The sequence below is a fragment of the Strigops habroptila genome, chromosome 5, assembly GCF_004027225.2.
Source record: "Strigops habroptila isolate Jane chromosome 5, bStrHab1.2.pri, whole genome shotgun sequence".
Lineage (NCBI taxonomy): Eukaryota > Metazoa > Chordata > Aves > Psittaciformes > Psittacidae > Strigops > Strigops habroptila.
In genome coordinates, this window is record NC_044281.2 from 60,131,789 (window position 1) to 60,149,895 (window position 18,107).

Below are 18,107 nucleotides of genomic sequence, written 5' to 3' on the forward strand. Positions count from 1 at the left end.
GGCCAGGAGTTTGCTGTACATGCCCTGACTCCAAGCAGGGTATTATTGGGCTGATTATTGCCCATAAGTATGTTGCAACACTCTCAGAAAAGATCTTCCAGACGGTAACTGGGGCTAATGCTTTGCGCTTTCAACCCACTTATCACACTGGGAATTTTTATATGCATTTTGTGCAGACAAAACCAACTGAAAAACCTAGGAAAAAGGGAAAGTGACTGTCTCCTGACGTTTCTTTACATAAACTTTGCAATTCTCTGTGCAAATGAATTTCTACTACTATCACAGCTGTGTTTTGGGTTTGGGTTTTTTTGCCCCACTAGACTCCAGGTTTATTCAGTCAGGAACTTGATTTTGCTCCAATGCGAAGTAGGAAGATACTGTTTTCTGTCGGATTTCCACTTTACATAGAAGCTGAAGGGTATGTGCAGTAATTGAGTAAAATGAGATACGTTCCCTTCATCCTAGAACTATAACCCAACTGGGTACAGAGTTAAAAACAGGGGGAGCTGCCTCATAATGAACAGAAGCTAAAGAAGGGGAGTCATTTGCATGTACAAAGCTGCACCAAATGCAGGCAGTCAACTCTATTTCTGTCATGAATCAGGAAATTATTTCCCTTGCTATTTGGTTGTGCTGGGTTTCCCATACACACAGCTACTTCCTAGAACTCTGTAAACAGCTTTCTAGACTTCATGGTTTTCCTACTACTTCTTTCTTCATGCATACAATTACTTTTCTTCTGTGCTTTCTGATGTACTATTTGAATGCCTGGCATTTTAGAAATGATGTGTGAGAGCCTTGAAGACACTGGGTTGAATGATGGAGTCAGGAGGGGGCAGAAGTATAAAACAGAGCAAGACCCAAGAGAGCTTTTGAGGCATTAATGACAAACAGGATATTGAGAAGGTTTTACGAATTGCATTAAAATGCAATGGGAGGAGGAAGGGGAACAACAGGTTCATTTAAAGAGAGAGGAGGAAGAAGTGAAGCACCTATAGAGTGACTGGTCTTCCTGGGAACTGACGCAGTGACTGCAGGAGACCTGAGGAGCAACCTTTTCCTTTCCCCTCTCCTCGGGAATGGCAGCAGTGCTATCTGAGACTCTTCCCTCTGGGCTATTGGCTATTAATAACTGCAGGATGCCTGTGCAAGCAGCCTTCAGGAGTCAAATTCACAGCACTCTGCATCAACACTTTGTGCTGGGCAGAGTTTGCCTGCACCCAGGCACCCTGGGTGAGCCGGGCTGCTGGACAAGCCTCCCCAGCAGCACCCAGAGACGGGCTAGGAGGAAACAGCCCACTGCTGAGCTCTGGGGCAGGCACTTGAGCACGTCTGAACCTGGCACTGCAAGCCTGAGGTGAGTTGACCGGGCAGCAAAATAGTTTAGAGCAGGTGTTGGAGAGGGTAAAGACTGGTTTGGTTTGCAGCAAAACCAAGCAAATCAGGGCTGCAAAGACTGATGCAGAGGAATTGAACCAAGGGATAGATCCCAGGGGAGTAAAAGATAACTGTGGCCCTGGCTTTATTTATGGGATAAAGTGGGGACAATGGGGACTGAGGCTTCAGCAGCCTCCTTGTGGTGAGGTGGCTGAAAGAGCAGCAGTGCCAGTATAGCTCTGGAACCTGTCCATAGTGAAAGACTGCTGCCTCTTTTCTTATACTAGACTAACAGCGCGCAGCAGGTTTTCCACTCCCCAGTCCTGCCGGATTAGTAAAGGAGGACAGCAGAATGGGATGGACTTGCCCTCACTGCTCCTTGGCAGTGAGTGTTCTAGGGGAGCACAGTTCCCCACCAGGGCCTGCTCTTTCTGCCTTGCCCCAGGGAGTCCACATTTGGGGAATACAGACTATTTTCCTCTGTTTTGCCAGTCTTATGACCCATCAGATGGGCCACAACCTCCCACCCCCGTACCTCCCAGCAGCATTGCCCTTTTCCTGTCAAGCAGGGCCCGCTTCTTTTACATAACGCAGCAGATGTCCGGCTGCTCGAGGAGAATGTGCAGCACGTGCTTTATGGCTGCACCTGCTCATGCTTGCTTTGGGAATACACCAGGATGGGCTCTTTTATGATATGAACTACACAGGCAGCATCTTGGTGTAAAAAAACCAAACAAAAAACAATCAAAAAAACCTTGGAAATCTGAAACAAAAAATAATTCAAGAGAGTATTTGTCAATGTGATTGGAGGTGGTTTGCTGTGCCTGGGCTTCTTTTAGCAGGTATCATCACCTCATCACATGAAAATCATGTTGCAAAAGGAGCAATGGTGGAATGAAACTGCAAAATGCACAGGAGATAAAAATGTCTTGATCACAAGGCCCATGTATAAACTCATAGAGCCAACTGTTTGCTTGCTAGTTTTAAAAAAAAATTCATAGTTCAGTGTCTTCAGTTCTGAAATTTTAAGCAACTAAAGGGCAAAGAATCACAAGGACAGAGATGGTTAATTAGTGCTATTGCTGAAGCCAACAGGGTTTTGCTCATTTTAATTTGTATTGTATTGTATTAAGCAAGGATCTGTCCCCCTATATGCTGTTGTTTGGGCATGGACAGTGTTGAAGGGAAGGCAAGACATTTGCCCTACTTACATTATGTGTGATAACCCCCAAGAAGGACTCTGAGAAGCTGCCTGAAGTGGAATTGCTGAGATTTCTCCTCATTTTCCCTGACTTTGCAGTACAGAGCTCTCATTCTATCTGGGGACAGAGATGGGGAACACTGCACCAGAAGAAATCTCCCTCCTCCCTCCTTCCCCCTTCTGAATGATATGTGTATGATCAATATATAAGATATAGGTGCAAGTGACTTCAAACAAATCGGGCGAACAACTTTTCCTTTATGAAGTTTGCTTGTGCCTTCTTCCTCCAGCCCTTGCGTAACAAGACAGTAGCAGTCATAGCAGACAAAATTACTTAGGGGTTTGGTTGTTTTGTTTTCAGAACTTTCAGTCTCGTGGTTTTCTGAATACCTATTCTAATTCTAATAGTACTATCTAAATATCCAAACCAAACTTGCACATTATTCAAAATGCTTCCAGATAACTCATGGCCAGATTCAAAATCCTTATACTAAAATACAGATTACCACGTAATGATAACTGCATGGTATTATAACATGGTATGATAAAGCAAATTTTCAAACTGACATTCTGTTAGTACAGCACGGGATGATAACAGACTACCACTGTGGCACACGTGGGTGCTGGGAGACTGCCACGTTGCAAATAAAATGCCTACTTTAGATTACAATGCTATATGACACAAGCAATGCTTGTGCTGTATCTGCTGCCATATTTTGTGTCATAATGCTAACTCCCCAGAGAATGCCACAATTGCCTGCTGATAATATTCTGTATAGGATGATACCACTCACTAGTTCCTACATGTGGAAGGGATAGAAAAGAACCTTTATGTGAAAGGAAGGCTGTGTATCTCTTAACTGCAGATGGCAACTAGAAGAGAGGCAAGAAATAAGTTTCCAGTGTTTCATTCTCCATTTCCTTGTGTGTTTAGAGCAAAGCAGAGAACCCTTTGTGGGAATGCCCCTTTCAGGGACTCCTGCTCCTGTTAAAAGGAAAAAGTCCACTAAACTCATTGGCAAGCTGACACAAGAAGGTAAGATATGCAAAACTGCACACATGAGAATTGTTTGGCTTTCAACCTGAATTTCACACCCTGTCTGACTGAGCTCCCAGAGCAAGACATGCAGTGAACATACCAGGAGAAAGTGCCACAAATATTACTGAAGTTCAGCCTACAATCACATCACATTTGCTAATTTACTGTTCAAAAGCATTGTACACACACTCAGGTTAAAAGTTGACCTACATCACACTTTGTAAACTCATATTCTCCTGCAGCATTAATTTGGAGGCACACCAGTGTAAATGGAAAGGGAACATGATCTTTTATGAATATGAATTGATACTGCAGAGCCTAGTTATATTCTATGTCGTTCTCTCTCTTATAAGCTTTTTCTCTAATTTATTTTTCCTCTGTGTGATAGAATTCTTCCAGCACTCATTAGTTGAAAAAGTCTGTTTCTTAGAGGGGGTAATACAGTAGGAAGAATATAACTTGGGACACTTTTCTTTCTACAGAATACCTGTGTATTGGGTAGGGTGACTTTTAATTAACCGTGATATCCTTATCTTCTCTTTACTTTTGACAGCATAGGGAAGGTTTTTAGAGGTTTTGAAAAGCATCAATTCAATGTTGTTCCTTTCTGCAGCTCTCAGAAAAGGGCTGTAGAAACTTCTTTGCTAGGGTACAGGAACATACTTTTCTGTTTGGCTCTAATCCTTCATTCAAGTAAACAAGTAAGTGAAAATCCCATTTTCAGTTAAAGGGCATTTCCTCGTGTGCTACGAAATAGTGCTATATAAAATCGGCTTGCTAAAAAACAATATTTCTTCAGAGAATGTTTAATGAAATGAATGGGCTTATACCAATATTGTACTAGTTTAAGGATGAAGATTCATTCTCTGTTGTAAATGAGATGTAAAGGTGCATAAGTGGTCTTAACCTTGGTCAATACAGAAAAAAGAAAGCCTAGTAAAAGTTATGAGTTTCTGAGTGAAAAGCTTTAACTGCATTTCTGCAAGATTTTTACACTAAACATTTTTTAATCCGTTGTTTTGATGGAGAAGTGGTGGTACCAAATTAAATGGAAAGGACGTATTGAGTCACTGGCATATTAAGACTTGAAGAGAACTTCAACTACTTTTCCCTTTAAAAATTCTCCTTAAAACAAACAAGCAAAACAATATAATAACATTGAATCTTGCCATGGCTTCAGGATAATGTTTAAACCAACACACACCACAGTTGTCTTTATTTATTATATGTCAGCCCAATCTGAAGAGCTGACTGCCACTCATCTAATTCCAGAGGAGGGGAGGTGCGTGCAGGGAAGTAACCAGACAAGGCAGTGGTGCATTTTGAGGAAATTCTAAGGAATCCTGCTGCACTGACTGAGGAGCTTCAAATGTGGGACACATGCCTCTAGCTCCACTCTTACGCAACTCTTCTCTGTGCAGATTTGCCTTGATTGCAATCTAGAGTAAATTCCACCCATCTATACCCACGCTACATCTATGTGTCATCGAAGTAAAAATTTGGTGCATAGGTTATTTCCTAAAACTTAAATTAAAAGAGAATTTGTCTGCTTTGAAGTCACTACTGATGCTGGGAAGCAATGGACAAGATACTTGGACCAGAGCACTTCCTAAAGCATCCCATTCCATGTTTTGTAGCCATGCCACAAGAGGTGTCCAAGCTGAACTTGGGGAAGAAGATCAGCACCCCCAGAGATGTGATGCTAGAAGAGCTTTCTCTCCTCACTAACAAAGGATCCAAGATGTTCAAATTACGTCAGCTGAGGGTGGAGAAGTTCATTTATGAGAACAACCCTGATGCCTTCACTGACAATTCTGTGGTAAGTTGGAGATTAAAACTAAAAAGCTGCTCCATACACCCAGGGGAAACAGGAATGGAGTGTGCCTACAGCTCTCCTGTCTGAATGTGCATGAGCTGGGGGGGAGGGAGGAGCGTGGGGAAGGGATATATAATGCAGGAAAAAGCCAAAATTATATAAACACACAGTTTTATTTCCTTTTGGCAGCAGCATTAGTTACCTTTGGCAAATACTTGGTATCATACATGCAGAAGCATGAGAAAATTCAGAACTGAGTGAGAAAGGTGGACTGCATGTTCGGCAGGTGTTCAGAGCTGCACAGGGCAGGACTAATTGTTTTTGTACCCATTCCATTTCTTCTTTGCAACATGGAAATGATCCATCCACGTCTAACTCTAGCTCCAGTAGCTGCAGTTCTATTTTTAGCCTAGGATACACTTTTATGCTTCCTGCTGAGTCCTTTGCTCATTCCTGAAGGAAGTTCCACAAATGAAAATTCAGACAGAAACCTCTAACCTGATACTGCAGTATCTTCAGTTTATTTGCTAGAAGCTACGTTTGTTTTCTTCTAAAGTATTTTCCTATCAGATATGGTGTATAAATTCAGACTTTTTTTCCTCCTCCTCCCCCCCCTTCCCTTTTCCACGAGTTAGTACTGTTATTTAAGCTTTGAACTTCTCTATATGGTTGGTTGCTGGTGTAAAGTCCTCTGAAGATACTTAACCTTTTACAAATACAACTCCCCTTTTACTTGATTGGCAGCAGTTCAGTAAAACAAATAGAAAATGTTTCAGGCTATACATGCGTTTTGATGTAGCATCTCGTCTTCTGATGTTTTTTTAAATTTATTTGGTGTCATTTTGCTCCTTTATGGCATCTACTTTCCAGTTCAAGGAAACTCAAGCAAAATAATAAAAGTCAAGCTGAAGAAAATGTTCAGCCAAACAAAAACATGCTATGTTTCAGTCCTATGTTTTAGTTTTTTTGATGTTTTCAAAAGCAGCAATAAGTAAATCTTTGAGTTCACTTCTAAAAATGACAATTTGGAAAGCAGGCGGTGGAAAGATGCCTGAAAGACAAAATGTAATTAAAATTACAACCGTAGGTCAGCTTACAGATCAGGGATGACACACCAGAGATGCAGCAAGCATATCCAGTGCTGTTAGACTTCGGGCAGTTTCTTTATCTCTTTGTGCTTCAGGTACTTCATCTCTTCAGTGAGATAACTCCCAGAAAGGATGTGAGAATGAATTGTGTTATGAACTTTGAACTCTTCAGATGAAAATCCTAGAAAAATATGCTATTTTCATAAATACTCAGCAATCTCAGAGCTCCTAAAACATATGAGAGCCAAGTTCATGTCAGAATCTGCTGCAGTGAGGAGTGAGACAAAGGTCTTTTCCAACCTAGTTGATTCTATGATTCTATAATTCTAAATAATGATGTGAAGGAAGAAAAAGTCCATTTCAAAAATTTAAGGGTGTCACTTAAGGGTGTCCAATCAGAGAAATGCAAAGCAAATGAGTTGTGACAAACTGACCCAAAACTGGACATGCACAGGGTCCTTCCAAGACTGAGATTGCCAAGGCTGATGACAATCACTTCATTTTTGTTAGCTGTTTTTCCTACTTTGTTTATTCATCCATGTCTGACCTTCACTCCATACCCTTTCTGTTGCCAGTCTCTCCCCCTGTTCTGTAAGAACACCTCTGCTCCCAAGCTCTTTGAGCAAGACTGTAAGAAACTGTGCTGTGGATAAATGTATTTGGGTGTTAGACAAAAGTCTAACAAGCCTAGGATTTTCTTTATGGCTTTGCTATATGAGAACAAAGGCATGGTCTCCAAACAGCAGCTGATATGCTGCTTTAAAATCCTCGATGATTCACTTTCATGGCTACCTTTTCTCCACATTCATGGTACAGATAACAAATCTCCATTGGTCATTGCAGGAAGACTTCGGTCTGCCCTGGAGCCTGTGCACAGGGCCGGCTTAGGAGGATCACAAACATAATTGTTACCATTTGCTAGCTGCCCAGTGTGCTCTGTGCAAGGACTCTGCCAGGCTGCATCCACTGCCACCATGGATAACTATTGTCATCATCACAGCCAGCATGAATTAGCACCTTTGCTGGCAGTCAGAGCAGTGAGAAGAAAAGCTGAGTGATCACAGCAGCTCAGCCAACCTCTCTGAGAGCTGATTGCTCTTGGGCAGGTAAAGGCAACAGATCCGTGGCCTCACTGTTATCTTCCAAACCATCAGGACAGTGCCTGACCTTAGCACCAAATAACTTTCATCAAAAAGCCCTTTTGATTGCAATGTTTGATTAGCTTTCCGTTCCTTTCCTTTCTTGCTCCTGCCTCTGCTCAAAGGTGGATGCAGAAAAGGTTTAAACAAAAGAAAACTGTGGGAGGAAGATAATGGCAGAGTAAAGAATTTCTACTGCTACTTCCAGTTACTTCCCCCTCACAGTTAATTTTCACATCCTTTGCTCCCCATCCCAAAGAATTCCTTGTGCCTTTAAAGCTATGAAGGGATTTAAAACTGGTGGTGTGTTTACTGCTTTTGTATCATAGATTTTTAAATGTCTTAGAATATTCTCAGGACACACCTAGCAAAACGGAGCAAGAAAGGTCTGGAGTGGAGAATAGATTGGGGTTTCCCCTCCCAAAAAAAAAGTTTAACAGCAAGGTAACGTAATATAAAAACATACAGAGAGAAAGGTTATTAAAAATAAATCAAAACCATATAAGGGGTTCCAGAATAGCCTGTGCCATAGCCATAAACCTTCCACACAAGGGAGAAGATCTCAGCAGTCATATGTCATTGATCCACCCTCCTGCTTCTCTCCTCCTCCTTCTCTGCCAGCCAAAGAACCACAGTGGACAATCAGATCAATCGCCTTACTTTTAGCGGAGAAAACGCATACATTGTGTGTGCATGAATGTCAGACCAGCTCCATGCAAAAGTGAAAACCTGCCACTGTTTTACGGCTCAGCTCCACCCATCCAGTTAAAGGCAAACTATAGCTAAACCCACAGACAAAAGGACTAACCATTCCCAACATGAGCAAAGTGAAATGCAGTATGTACTGTAAAGCTGTGTTCAATGCTGTGACCCTCTTCTCTTGCAAATACACAATACAAGGGAATGTTTTTAGGAAGGACTGAGATTGACACTTTTAGCACACTGATATCCTGCCAAACAGGGAGGGTTCATGTGATACCCTCATTGTTTGCTGCTGGGCCGGAGAAGCTGGGCTCTGCTGAGCCCTGTCTAACAGATGAGAAGGATTTCTTCTCTTCACCCCATGCTGTACCAACCCGTCACAGGAACTGTGGTTCTCTCCATGTCTCATAGGATATTATCAACCTCACTGTGGAGCTGCAAGATGCAACTTACTACTGGCTAAAGACCATGATGAAATCCTACCTTGCTATGTGCTCTATTGCTGTAGCATCTGACCAACTATAGCATGACAGAAATTGCTACATTAATTTTTTAACAGTGAAACTGAAGCATGGAGTAGAATAATGAATCACCCAAAATCATAGAGAGGGTCTCAGTCTTATCTCTGGGTCTCCTAAATCCCACTTCACAGTTCACCAATTAATAGATCAGCAGTTCACAGACTGTTTCTCCACTTCATAATGTTAAATTTGTCTGGCTTCAAACACATCAAGACCATGTGAAACTATTTTTCTCAGCTTTAGAGCCCCATTCATTATTGCCCTAACTCCTTAGCTGAGATATGAGAGAGTCTCAGGTTATGAACTAAGTGGAGTGAGCCAGCTGAGATGTAACTTTTCTAACAAAATGAGACCTGCTGTGCTGCAGTTGGATTGATGCAGAAGACCTAGAGGCCCCAATTACACCGAAAGCCATGTAAGAGTGAACATGAAGTCTGATGCCTTCTTACTCAAGAAGTGACTGGTGTGGAAACAGCAGAATGACAGAGAGGAAGAGCCTTTTATTTTCCATAGTTGTTTGCTGGAGCACTTTGAGAAAACTTCTGACTGAAATTCTGAAACTCAATTTCCTTCATCCACAAAGAAAATGCAAAAATGCAGCAAGGATGATATAAAACATACAAATAAGATAAAAATAATTTTGGGTAGTATTAGTTAAAAATTCCCATTATTTAGATGGGTGAATTCAGGCATAGAGGTGAAAAAATAATTTGCCTAAGATTAAACTGCAAGTCAGAAGTAGACCTGGAAACAGAAAGCAAGAGCTCAACCTGCTGTGCCTCTTGGGGGAGCATGTTTTAAAAAAATAGCTTAAGATACAGGTGAGGTTACTTTTTATTTTCATCCCCCCTTTTTTTTTTATAAAGTCAATCATAGGTTTTCAGGCTATGCAACTCCAAAATAAGGACCGAGGCACGCACTTCAATAAAAACAGCAGGCAGTCTCTGAGACTCTCCAAGTGTCTGAATTTTAAATCTCCCATCCCACTGTTAAGGAGCATTTGAGTGGCTGCCACTGAGAAGATTCAGTCACAGTAACTTCAGAAGTGTTAGTAACCACATAGGCATCAAACCTTTGGGAAGCTCTTTATCAGTGAGGTGGAAATAGAAACACATTTGGTGGCCTCAATCATTCTCTTTAGGGCACACCAAGGAGCTGATGGGAAGCACACAGTGTCTCCTCCTGGGGGCTGCCTTGCAGTGACGTCAGGGCCTTGAGATGCTTACAGATCTCAGCTCCATTAGTTGGATCATCTTTCATCATCTATTTTTCATGAGGCACATGCAGTAGCTCCAGAGAATTCAGAATTCACCTATCTGGGCACTCAGCCTGCAGGATCAGGCTCTTGCTAGCACTAAGGACTTCAGAGACATGAGCCTAATTTGTTTAGCCCATCCAGGGAACATCATATGAACTTGCTACATTTCTTCCCTTGTTTAAGTGGATTTAGGGACACCCAGGGACTTGATAACATCCCTTACCTCCAGTAACACACAGATAGGGCAGACCCTACCAGGGAGGAACTGTGTGATCTGCCCCCAGGGCCAACAAGAGAAGGTTATCAACCTTCTCAGTTGACACTCCTAGGCTTCTCTCCTGGGATTTCCACCAACAGGGGCAGTCAACCCTAACTGAGAGGTTGGTTTTGTCATGTGAATATGCATACACATAAAAGCTCCACTTGCTGTTAGCAATGGCCCAAAACACATATTCCCCTCAAGTGTAAGCCGTATTTCACTCTGAATACCCTGAACACAGGCATGCTCTAAGCACTGGGGACAAAGCTGCACCTACCCAGCTTTGCTTACACTGAGACTCCCGCTTGAGGCTGCTGCTCCTGAGCTCTACTCTGTTGGAATGAGCTCATTTGAATCCACCAAAGTTCAAGATTTCAAAAAGATTAATTTGCCTTTGCCCTCAGGTAATCTGAGCTAAGACAATCTATTGTGGAGGCCAAAACTAAAGAAAAATATATTTTTATTCTAGCAGGTGGATAGACTGGGTTATTACATAAAAAATGGGTCTTTCCTATCTAAATGGAGATGTCTGCTGAACATAGGATGTTTTCCCAGGAGGTCCATGAAGAATCCTGAGACCAATCCAACTAACTTCATTTGCGGCTAAACAAGATTTAGGTGTGGCTTACCTGAAGCAAACCTTGTGTTTCAGAGAAACTTCACTCCTCTTTAGTGATAATACTGCAATTTTAAATAACACCAGGTGACAATGATGCTCCTTCCTGGTCACATCGAATACTGCTATGCACAAAATCAAACCAGCCCTTTTTACTGTATCTCATGTTATGCTGATGTTTTCTGACCCTTTTTTTTTTTCCAGGAGAGTGCATGTAAGTAACCAGAGGAAAAGATAAATAAGCATTTAATTCTCTGGAAGGGCATGCAGCATGGGTGAAACTTGAAGAAAAGAAGATGCAAATCCTGTTTTGAAATTACTGAGCTAATCAGTAGCAGCATTAACCTTGCATATATATTAACATTTACAGAATAACCTTATTCTGACCCCTAGCCCTCAAAATACCCGTTTTTCAGTTTGCCTTTTTACAGCTACATAGCTCCCATGCATAACGGAACAGATTGCCCTGCTAGCTCCTGTATACAGCTTAATGCTCACAATCTCTCCCCTCTCAATGCTTCCTGACATTCAGGGGAACATTATCCTTCTGTTCCTAAAAAGGGAATTTCCTACAGCTAGGAGGACAGACAGTCCCTAAAGGCCCTGGGGGCACCAGCTCTGCCACTTCAGCCTGCAGCTGGCTGCCTGCCTGGGTTGCAGCCCGGTGACCTGCTGTGAAACCCTGGACACTGCTGCTGGAGACACAGGGAACTGAGGGTTAGATAATTCTGCCTTGAGCCTTGTGGGGTTTTCACTTCTCATCTATTTTTAGCTGACCGAACAGCTGGCCTTGGAAGCCTGTTTACAGCCTGGAAAGCTTCTTTTTGCTAAACTGTACTAGGTGTGAAAGCCCTAAGAAAGCCTTAACCCTCTGAGAGCCAGGCCTGAGGTTGGCACTCATCTGCCATTAACTGCCTGAGATGAATTTATACAGCAGAAACACAGCACGAGGAACCACAGATTCATTCACTTCAGCTGTATATTTGTTACACCTTTGGGCATCTACAGCCAGTCCCCTAGTCCAACAGGAAAAACCATATGTGATGTATAACCCAGGTTACTTTTATTATACATCCATGTGGGCTGTAATACATACATAAAAGATACTTTTTTATATCTGATAGGAGTCAAGCTTTGATCTCACTTATGAGCAATACATAAAATATTTTTCTGAACATATTATATCAGTTCCTGTTCCCCACAAGTATTTATCAAAATTGCTGTGCAAAAACAGGACCTTGTGCTGGCACCAAAGGGTGTATAAATCCTGCACTGACTGTTTGCTCTTTCACTATGTACTGCAGGGATTGTGCAGATTCTAGCCTGGACTTGGCAGAGAGGATGGCCTGGAAAACAAGACCAACTTGCGTTTACTGATGGACAGAGTTTGCTTTCTTGCCTTGTTGCTGGTTAGACTTGGTTCATTAATGCACATATTGCTACAAGCAATACTCTTCCTGTCATTTCCCTCTTGTGGTGCCCAGAACGTCTTTCGTGTTTTTCCAAGCTGCTATCTTTTCAGTCCTGCAGATGTAAATATCCCTCCCCATGCAGACCTTCCTGCATATGGAAAATAGACATGTGGGCAGTCATCTTTCAGGCTTTTACGTTGCCACAGGTACCCTGTTCTGCTGTCCTGTAACACTTAGCTCCCATACTATAATTGAGCTGACTTTGCTGGGCTATCTTAATCTTGACATGAAAACACTTCCTATGTAGGAAGTATCTCTCTGACCTTTACCTGCTCTGTTAAAAGCTGCATTTCCATTCCCTTCCTCCTGTATTTCATATTGATCACTGTTGGAGACAATACACAGATTGCTCTCTTCTCACCCTGATGAAATGACTGTGAGACGTCCATTAAAAGGTGTGTTTCCACTGCTCTTGCTACTGTTCTATAACTGCTTCTATACTGAATATAGAGAATAACTCATGTGAAGTTCTGCCACTGGGTTTTGTAACTGGGACACAAAACTGGTCAGATCACAGAGACTCAGGAGTTCATGTTCTGAAACGTAAATGGACCATGTCCTGTAACAGGGATTCCTACTGTTCTTTTCTCTTGCCCTAGGATCACTTTCAGAAGTTCATCCCACCAGGAGGGCATTATGGTGAAGACGCACAAGGCTATGCCCATGGGCGGATGGTAGGAGGAGTGACAGCTGGACAGCATGGGCAGCATGGCTCCACTAAGCAGCAGTATCCTGGTGCTCCTCCTAGGCCTGGAAGCAAAGGAGGCCTGACGGACAGCAAAGGGGAGCATGGTGGGGAATCAACTGGAAGTGGTGGAGAAGGAAGTGATGGTACTGAGAAAGGCAAGTATTTCTCTTCAGGAATAAGAAATAGCTAAAGCTGTCAGAGCTTATGCCAACCCTATTCCTAGGGACAAGTAGACAAATTTGTCTAAAACATGAATTAAGTTCCATTGCAAAGTCTAGAAAAGTTGAACTGCCCTTAGCTTGACAGTTTTGTTTGCATGTTTTTGTGTTGCTTAATCATATGCAAGAAGCAGAAATACCTTCCTTGGATGGACCAGAGAAATTATAGAAAACATAACTACTACATGAGCTCCTAAGGTTGATAGAGCAGTATGCTAGTATGGCATACTCTTTCCTTTCAAGGGTATCTGACCATCACTGGAGATAGTAGTATTAACTCTTTTGCTCAGCAGTCTGACCTGACACATCAGTTTTGAGTATGTCAGTCCTGACATCAAATCAAAGCTTCCATCTAAACAAACAGCACTTTCTGGATAACCTTCAGAAAGGAACAGCATATTTCTAAAAGTTACCTGATAATCACCACTGGCCTACTGAAGCAATATCTTTACCAGTAGAAGTATTTTTCATTGAATTTAGTCTTGTGTAAGAATCGGCAGGTGAAATTGTTATTTTAACAGTCCCTATGGGATTTTACAACAAAAAGTAAATTTCCTTGGGAACCAGGAATCACTGTCATCAGTAACCAAATGGGTGACTTGTAAAATCCAAGGTAGTTCATTTACATTCTGGAAGCATGTGCATTATATATCAAAAGCTGCTTTTACCTTTCTGGCCATCTCTGTGAAAAAGAAAATTGTGTAGAGTATATCTGTCTTGTTACAGGAGATTTTTCTTCATTGTTATCCTATTTCTGTGTGCAGGGAGAGGGAGGATTAATATAATCCCATAGCTTTCACTGCAGAAATAGATCCCAACTGCCTTTATTTTTAAACCCGAGCAATCAGGTTACTTCTAAACTACTCAGTTTAAGTCCTTCACACAGAAAGAAGCAGGTAGTTGTTTTTATTTTTTAATGAAAATAAGATTGTGTAAATGTCTACAATTCTCCAAAACCAGGAAAGCCTGGGATTTGGCAAGGTTTGAATAAAAAAAGCAAGACAAAGAAAGCAGCTGTGGTAAATAAGAAAATTTCAGTTAAGAGCAATAATACTCACTCTTTGCCACTTTCTTCATAAGGATTTATGTTTCCAACACAAACTGTAGCACCATGAAAGCACCAGAATGTCTGACTCTGTTAACCTATTATTCCTATCTGCCCTAATCAAGCTAAGCAGAAGTTATTGCTCAGGAGGCACACAGAATGAAAACTTTTGTCTAAGCTCATTTGCTTAGTGAAGCAGCCAGAAGCATGTGACTGAACAGCAAAGTGCAGCTCTGTCAGTGACAGGATTTCAACTTCCAGAGAGAGAGCCCATCATATTTTCCAACTGCTTTTAGCCATTCTGAGGTGTCTGGGCCAGATTTGTCTCTAACATTCTGGTTCAGGAGGGGGAAAATATGAATGTCTGTTCATGTAATCACAAAGAAAATGCCAATTTATAAAAATACTGAGGCAAAGGAAATTATAATTTTAGAACATTCAAGAATGAATGATGAAGACACTGGTAAAGATGGTTGTGGGTTGCCAAGACCCTCTTACAGCTTAAGCCCAGCTAGCAACTAAGCACCACACAGCTGCTTGCTGACTCCCCCCTCCCTGGTGGGATGGAGGAGTGAATTGGAAGACTAAAAGTGAGAAAACTCATGGGTTGAGATAAAGACAGTTTAATAGGTAAAGCAAAAGTTGCACACGCAAGCAAAGCAAAACAGGGAATTCACGCACCACTTCCCATCAGCAGGCAGGTGTTCAGCCATCCCCAGGAAAGCAGGGCTCCATCATGCATAATGCTTACTTCAGAAGACAAATGCCATCACTCCCAACATCCCACTCTTCCTTCTCCTTCCCCCAGCTTTATATGCTGACCATGATGCCATAAGGTATGGAATATCCCTTTGGTCAGTTGAGGTCAGCTGTCCTGGCTGTGTCCCCTCACAACTTCTTATGCACTCCCAGCCTGGTGGGGTGGTGAGAAGCAGAAAAGGCCTTCACTCTGCAAGAACCATTCAGCAACAACTAAAACTTCCCTGAATTATCAACACAGTTTTCAGCACAAATCCAAAACATAGACCCATACTAGCTGCTATGAAGAAAATTAACTCTATCCTAGCCAAAACCAGCACAGAGCCTGAAATATGATGATTAAAGGTTTTTGGACAGTTTAAGGGAACTTCAAAGTTTGAGTCTAGTTTTGGAGTTTACACTCAGGGCTTTGTTTGATGCATCTGATGATGATGGTGAAGTTGATGTGGAGGGATTTTGTCTGCTATGATCAGACGGAGAAGAAATAAATAAATTATGAAATTAGACAGCATTTTGCCTTGTATAAAGCTTCTCCCGAGGTAGTGAAAGAGGATACTGATTCTTGGGGTAAGAGGTTTCTATTTGAGCAACCAGGGAGAAGAATGAAAAATCAGCTTTCAAATATATGCTTTAATGCAAATTCCTGGATGAGTGGCTCTTAGTGGTATGCCTGCTTTTGTGGATAAGGTCAGAAGTCGTGTATGACAGTCTTTTTTAAAAGAAATCTAACCATAACGTCTCGGACTTGATCTAGGAGTTTCAGAACTGGGAAACAAAGCTGGTGTCTCAACTTCAGTAGCAGAAATCAAAAAAAGCAATGTATTTAGAGCATCATCTAACTAGAGTGTTTTATCTTCCTCTGTTTACAGATGGAAAGTCAGGAGGCAAAAAAATCACTGTATTTAAAACTTATATCTCCCCCTGGGAACGAGCAATGGGTATCAGCCCTGAGGACAAAAGTCAGTTCACCATTGACTTACTGTCATACAGTCCCAAAGCTGATTTCCCCCATTACAAGTCTTTTAACCGGTAAGACTTCTTGGTTATTTGGTTTGGTCCGGTCTACTTAGCATGAGAAAACACAATAACCCTGGCCATAGCCTTCCCATCTTGTGCAATGTAAGTAAGTTTTAGCTACATGCCATTTTGCTTAGCACAGTCTTCTGTGGATGAAACATCTAGAGGCCTACAAAGAGAAGATACATAAAGAGCTAGAGATTTTAATTCAGTTTATGGACTGAAAATTTACGCAGCTGCATAAGAGGATTTTAATCCTATTTCCTTTCCTTTCTCACCCCATCTGACCAGGGTGATTTAGCTTGCCACTGTTTATTACTGCAGCCATTTAAAGTTCAAGAAAAATACTGATGATCAGAAGCCATGTATTTCACAGCACTCCAGATAAGAATCAGGATTTTCCTGCTGCTTCTGATAAGAACTGAGAGTTTTATAAATACTTCTAGGGCAGCAACAATTTTCTGTTAACCTCCATATATAATTTCGCCACCCACTCCCATAGCCTCAGGACATCAATACCCAAGACAAACCCATATCCCACTCATTTCTGCAATGAGACAGCCTCTGCCTCCCATATGTATGGGGTACCACCAGGTGTGAAAACTGTATTATTTAATGGAGATTGATGCAACAGGGGTGAAGGAAGTAAACAGGAGCAGAGATGTGGTGGTTTGGTTCTAAATCTTTTTTAGTACATAGGCAATGGATGCATATATGTTCTCAGGAAGGATTTGTTGGCCAGTCAACTGCAACAGCAGTAAAATTTGCAATCTCGATAACTTTGCCTATATTCTAAATCCTGTAGTTTACCTATGCTGTGTTCACTAACTCCATGTATTCCCCATGCCAGGACTGCCATGCCTTATGGGGGTTTTGAGAAAGCAGCCAAACGGATGACCTTCAAAGTGCCTCAGTTTGATATTTGCCCTTTGCTTCCAGAATCTCTCATGATATATAATCAAAATTTCAGCAGCAGACCCTCCTTCAACAGAACCCCAATACCATGGATGCCTTCAGGAGACTCCTCTGAGTATCATACTGAGATCAATGTGCCAAGGAGTGGTGAAACAGAAGAGCTGTAAATCCCTACTGCCAAGACCATCCTCAGCCCTTTCTATTTGTAAGTTGATAGTAAGGAGCTGAAAAGTGCAACTCTAGTTCCATCAGCCTTTCCTTTCTTTTGCCCTTAGGCCAGACAAGTTCCTAGCAGGTTCTAAACTTATCTTCGCTGTGGAGTTAATCCATCAGAAACAGTCTGAGGGAAGAAAGGTTTTTATTCACCAGGGCATAAAAGGGCAAAACTAGAAAGTGTTTTTCTGCTAAATGCTGCCTGTCTGCTCCATCATAAATCTGTTTTGTCATATAGTAACAAGCAATAAAACACCAAGAGGAAAAAAAGCTTTTGTGTTTTCTCCTTAAAAAATGCTGCTGAATCAATTTGGGGATTAGCAATAATAAAAGTTTCAATCTCATAGCTAGACTGTTAGCACAGGAAGAAAGAGCGAGGACTGATGCGGATGGTCATAAGATAGGTTGGATAAATACTGCAAAACTGATGGTGGAGAATGATGACTTTGAGAGGAAATGATACAGGTAATCTTAACAACATCAGAGGTAAAATAACAAGTCAGCCCTATTAAAGTATTTCACTGTCACCTAAAAGTCCCAATTCTCCAGAGTATAAAACAGGTGATAGCTTAAACAGGGTTGTTTTTGTGGGTTTTTTACACAGAGAAACAAAGGCAATAGGTTGGGAAGGAAAAGAGGCACACTGAAGTGAGATGACTTGCCCATAGTTACAAAGCAAGAAAGCAAAAGCATTAATTAGAACAGAAATAATTTGACACCTGCCACAGGGCATTACTTATTCAAATACACAGCAGAGTCTACTC

At 41.7% G+C, this 18,107-nt stretch overlaps 1 protein-coding gene across 2 annotated transcripts; it reads left to right on the top strand.

The window, feature by feature from the left end:
* The first annotated feature begins 1,192 nt into the window (after nucleotides 1-1,192).
* Nucleotides 1,193-17,493, top strand: MYOZ1 (myozenin 1). Of its 2 annotated transcripts, XM_030486116.1 has the most exons (6): nucleotides 1,249-1,357; nucleotides 3,513-3,614; nucleotides 5,255-5,436; nucleotides 13,088-13,331; nucleotides 16,068-16,227; nucleotides 17,066-17,493. In XM_030486116.1, exons 2-6 carry the CDS (start codon nucleotides 3,539-3,541, stop codon nucleotides 17,295-17,297), a joined length of 894 nt encoding a protein of 297 aa, XP_030341976.1. In that variant the 5' UTR covers nucleotides 1,249-1,357; nucleotides 3,513-3,538; the 3' UTR covers nucleotides 17,298-17,493. The 2 variants fall into 2 exon arrangements, with proteins under 2 accessions (XP_030341978.1, XP_030341976.1); XM_030486118.1 differs by lacking the exon at nucleotides 3,513-3,614 and having other exon boundaries at nucleotides 1,193-1,357.
* Nucleotides 17,494-18,107: the final 614 nt, after the last annotated feature.

Coding starts and splice junctions, on each gene's coding strand:
- MYOZ1 (XM_030486116.1), top strand. CDS start 3,539: ATGCCCCTTTCAGGGACTCCTGCTCCTGTTAAAAGGAAAAAGTCCACT. Junction 3,615..5,254: donor TGGCAAGCTGACACAAGAAG/GTAAGATATGCA, acceptor CATGTTTTGTAG/CCATGCCACAAGAGGTGTCC. Junction 5,437..13,087: donor CCTTCACTGACAATTCTGTG/GTAAGTTGGAGA, acceptor CTCTTGCCCTAG/GATCACTTTCAGAAGTTCAT.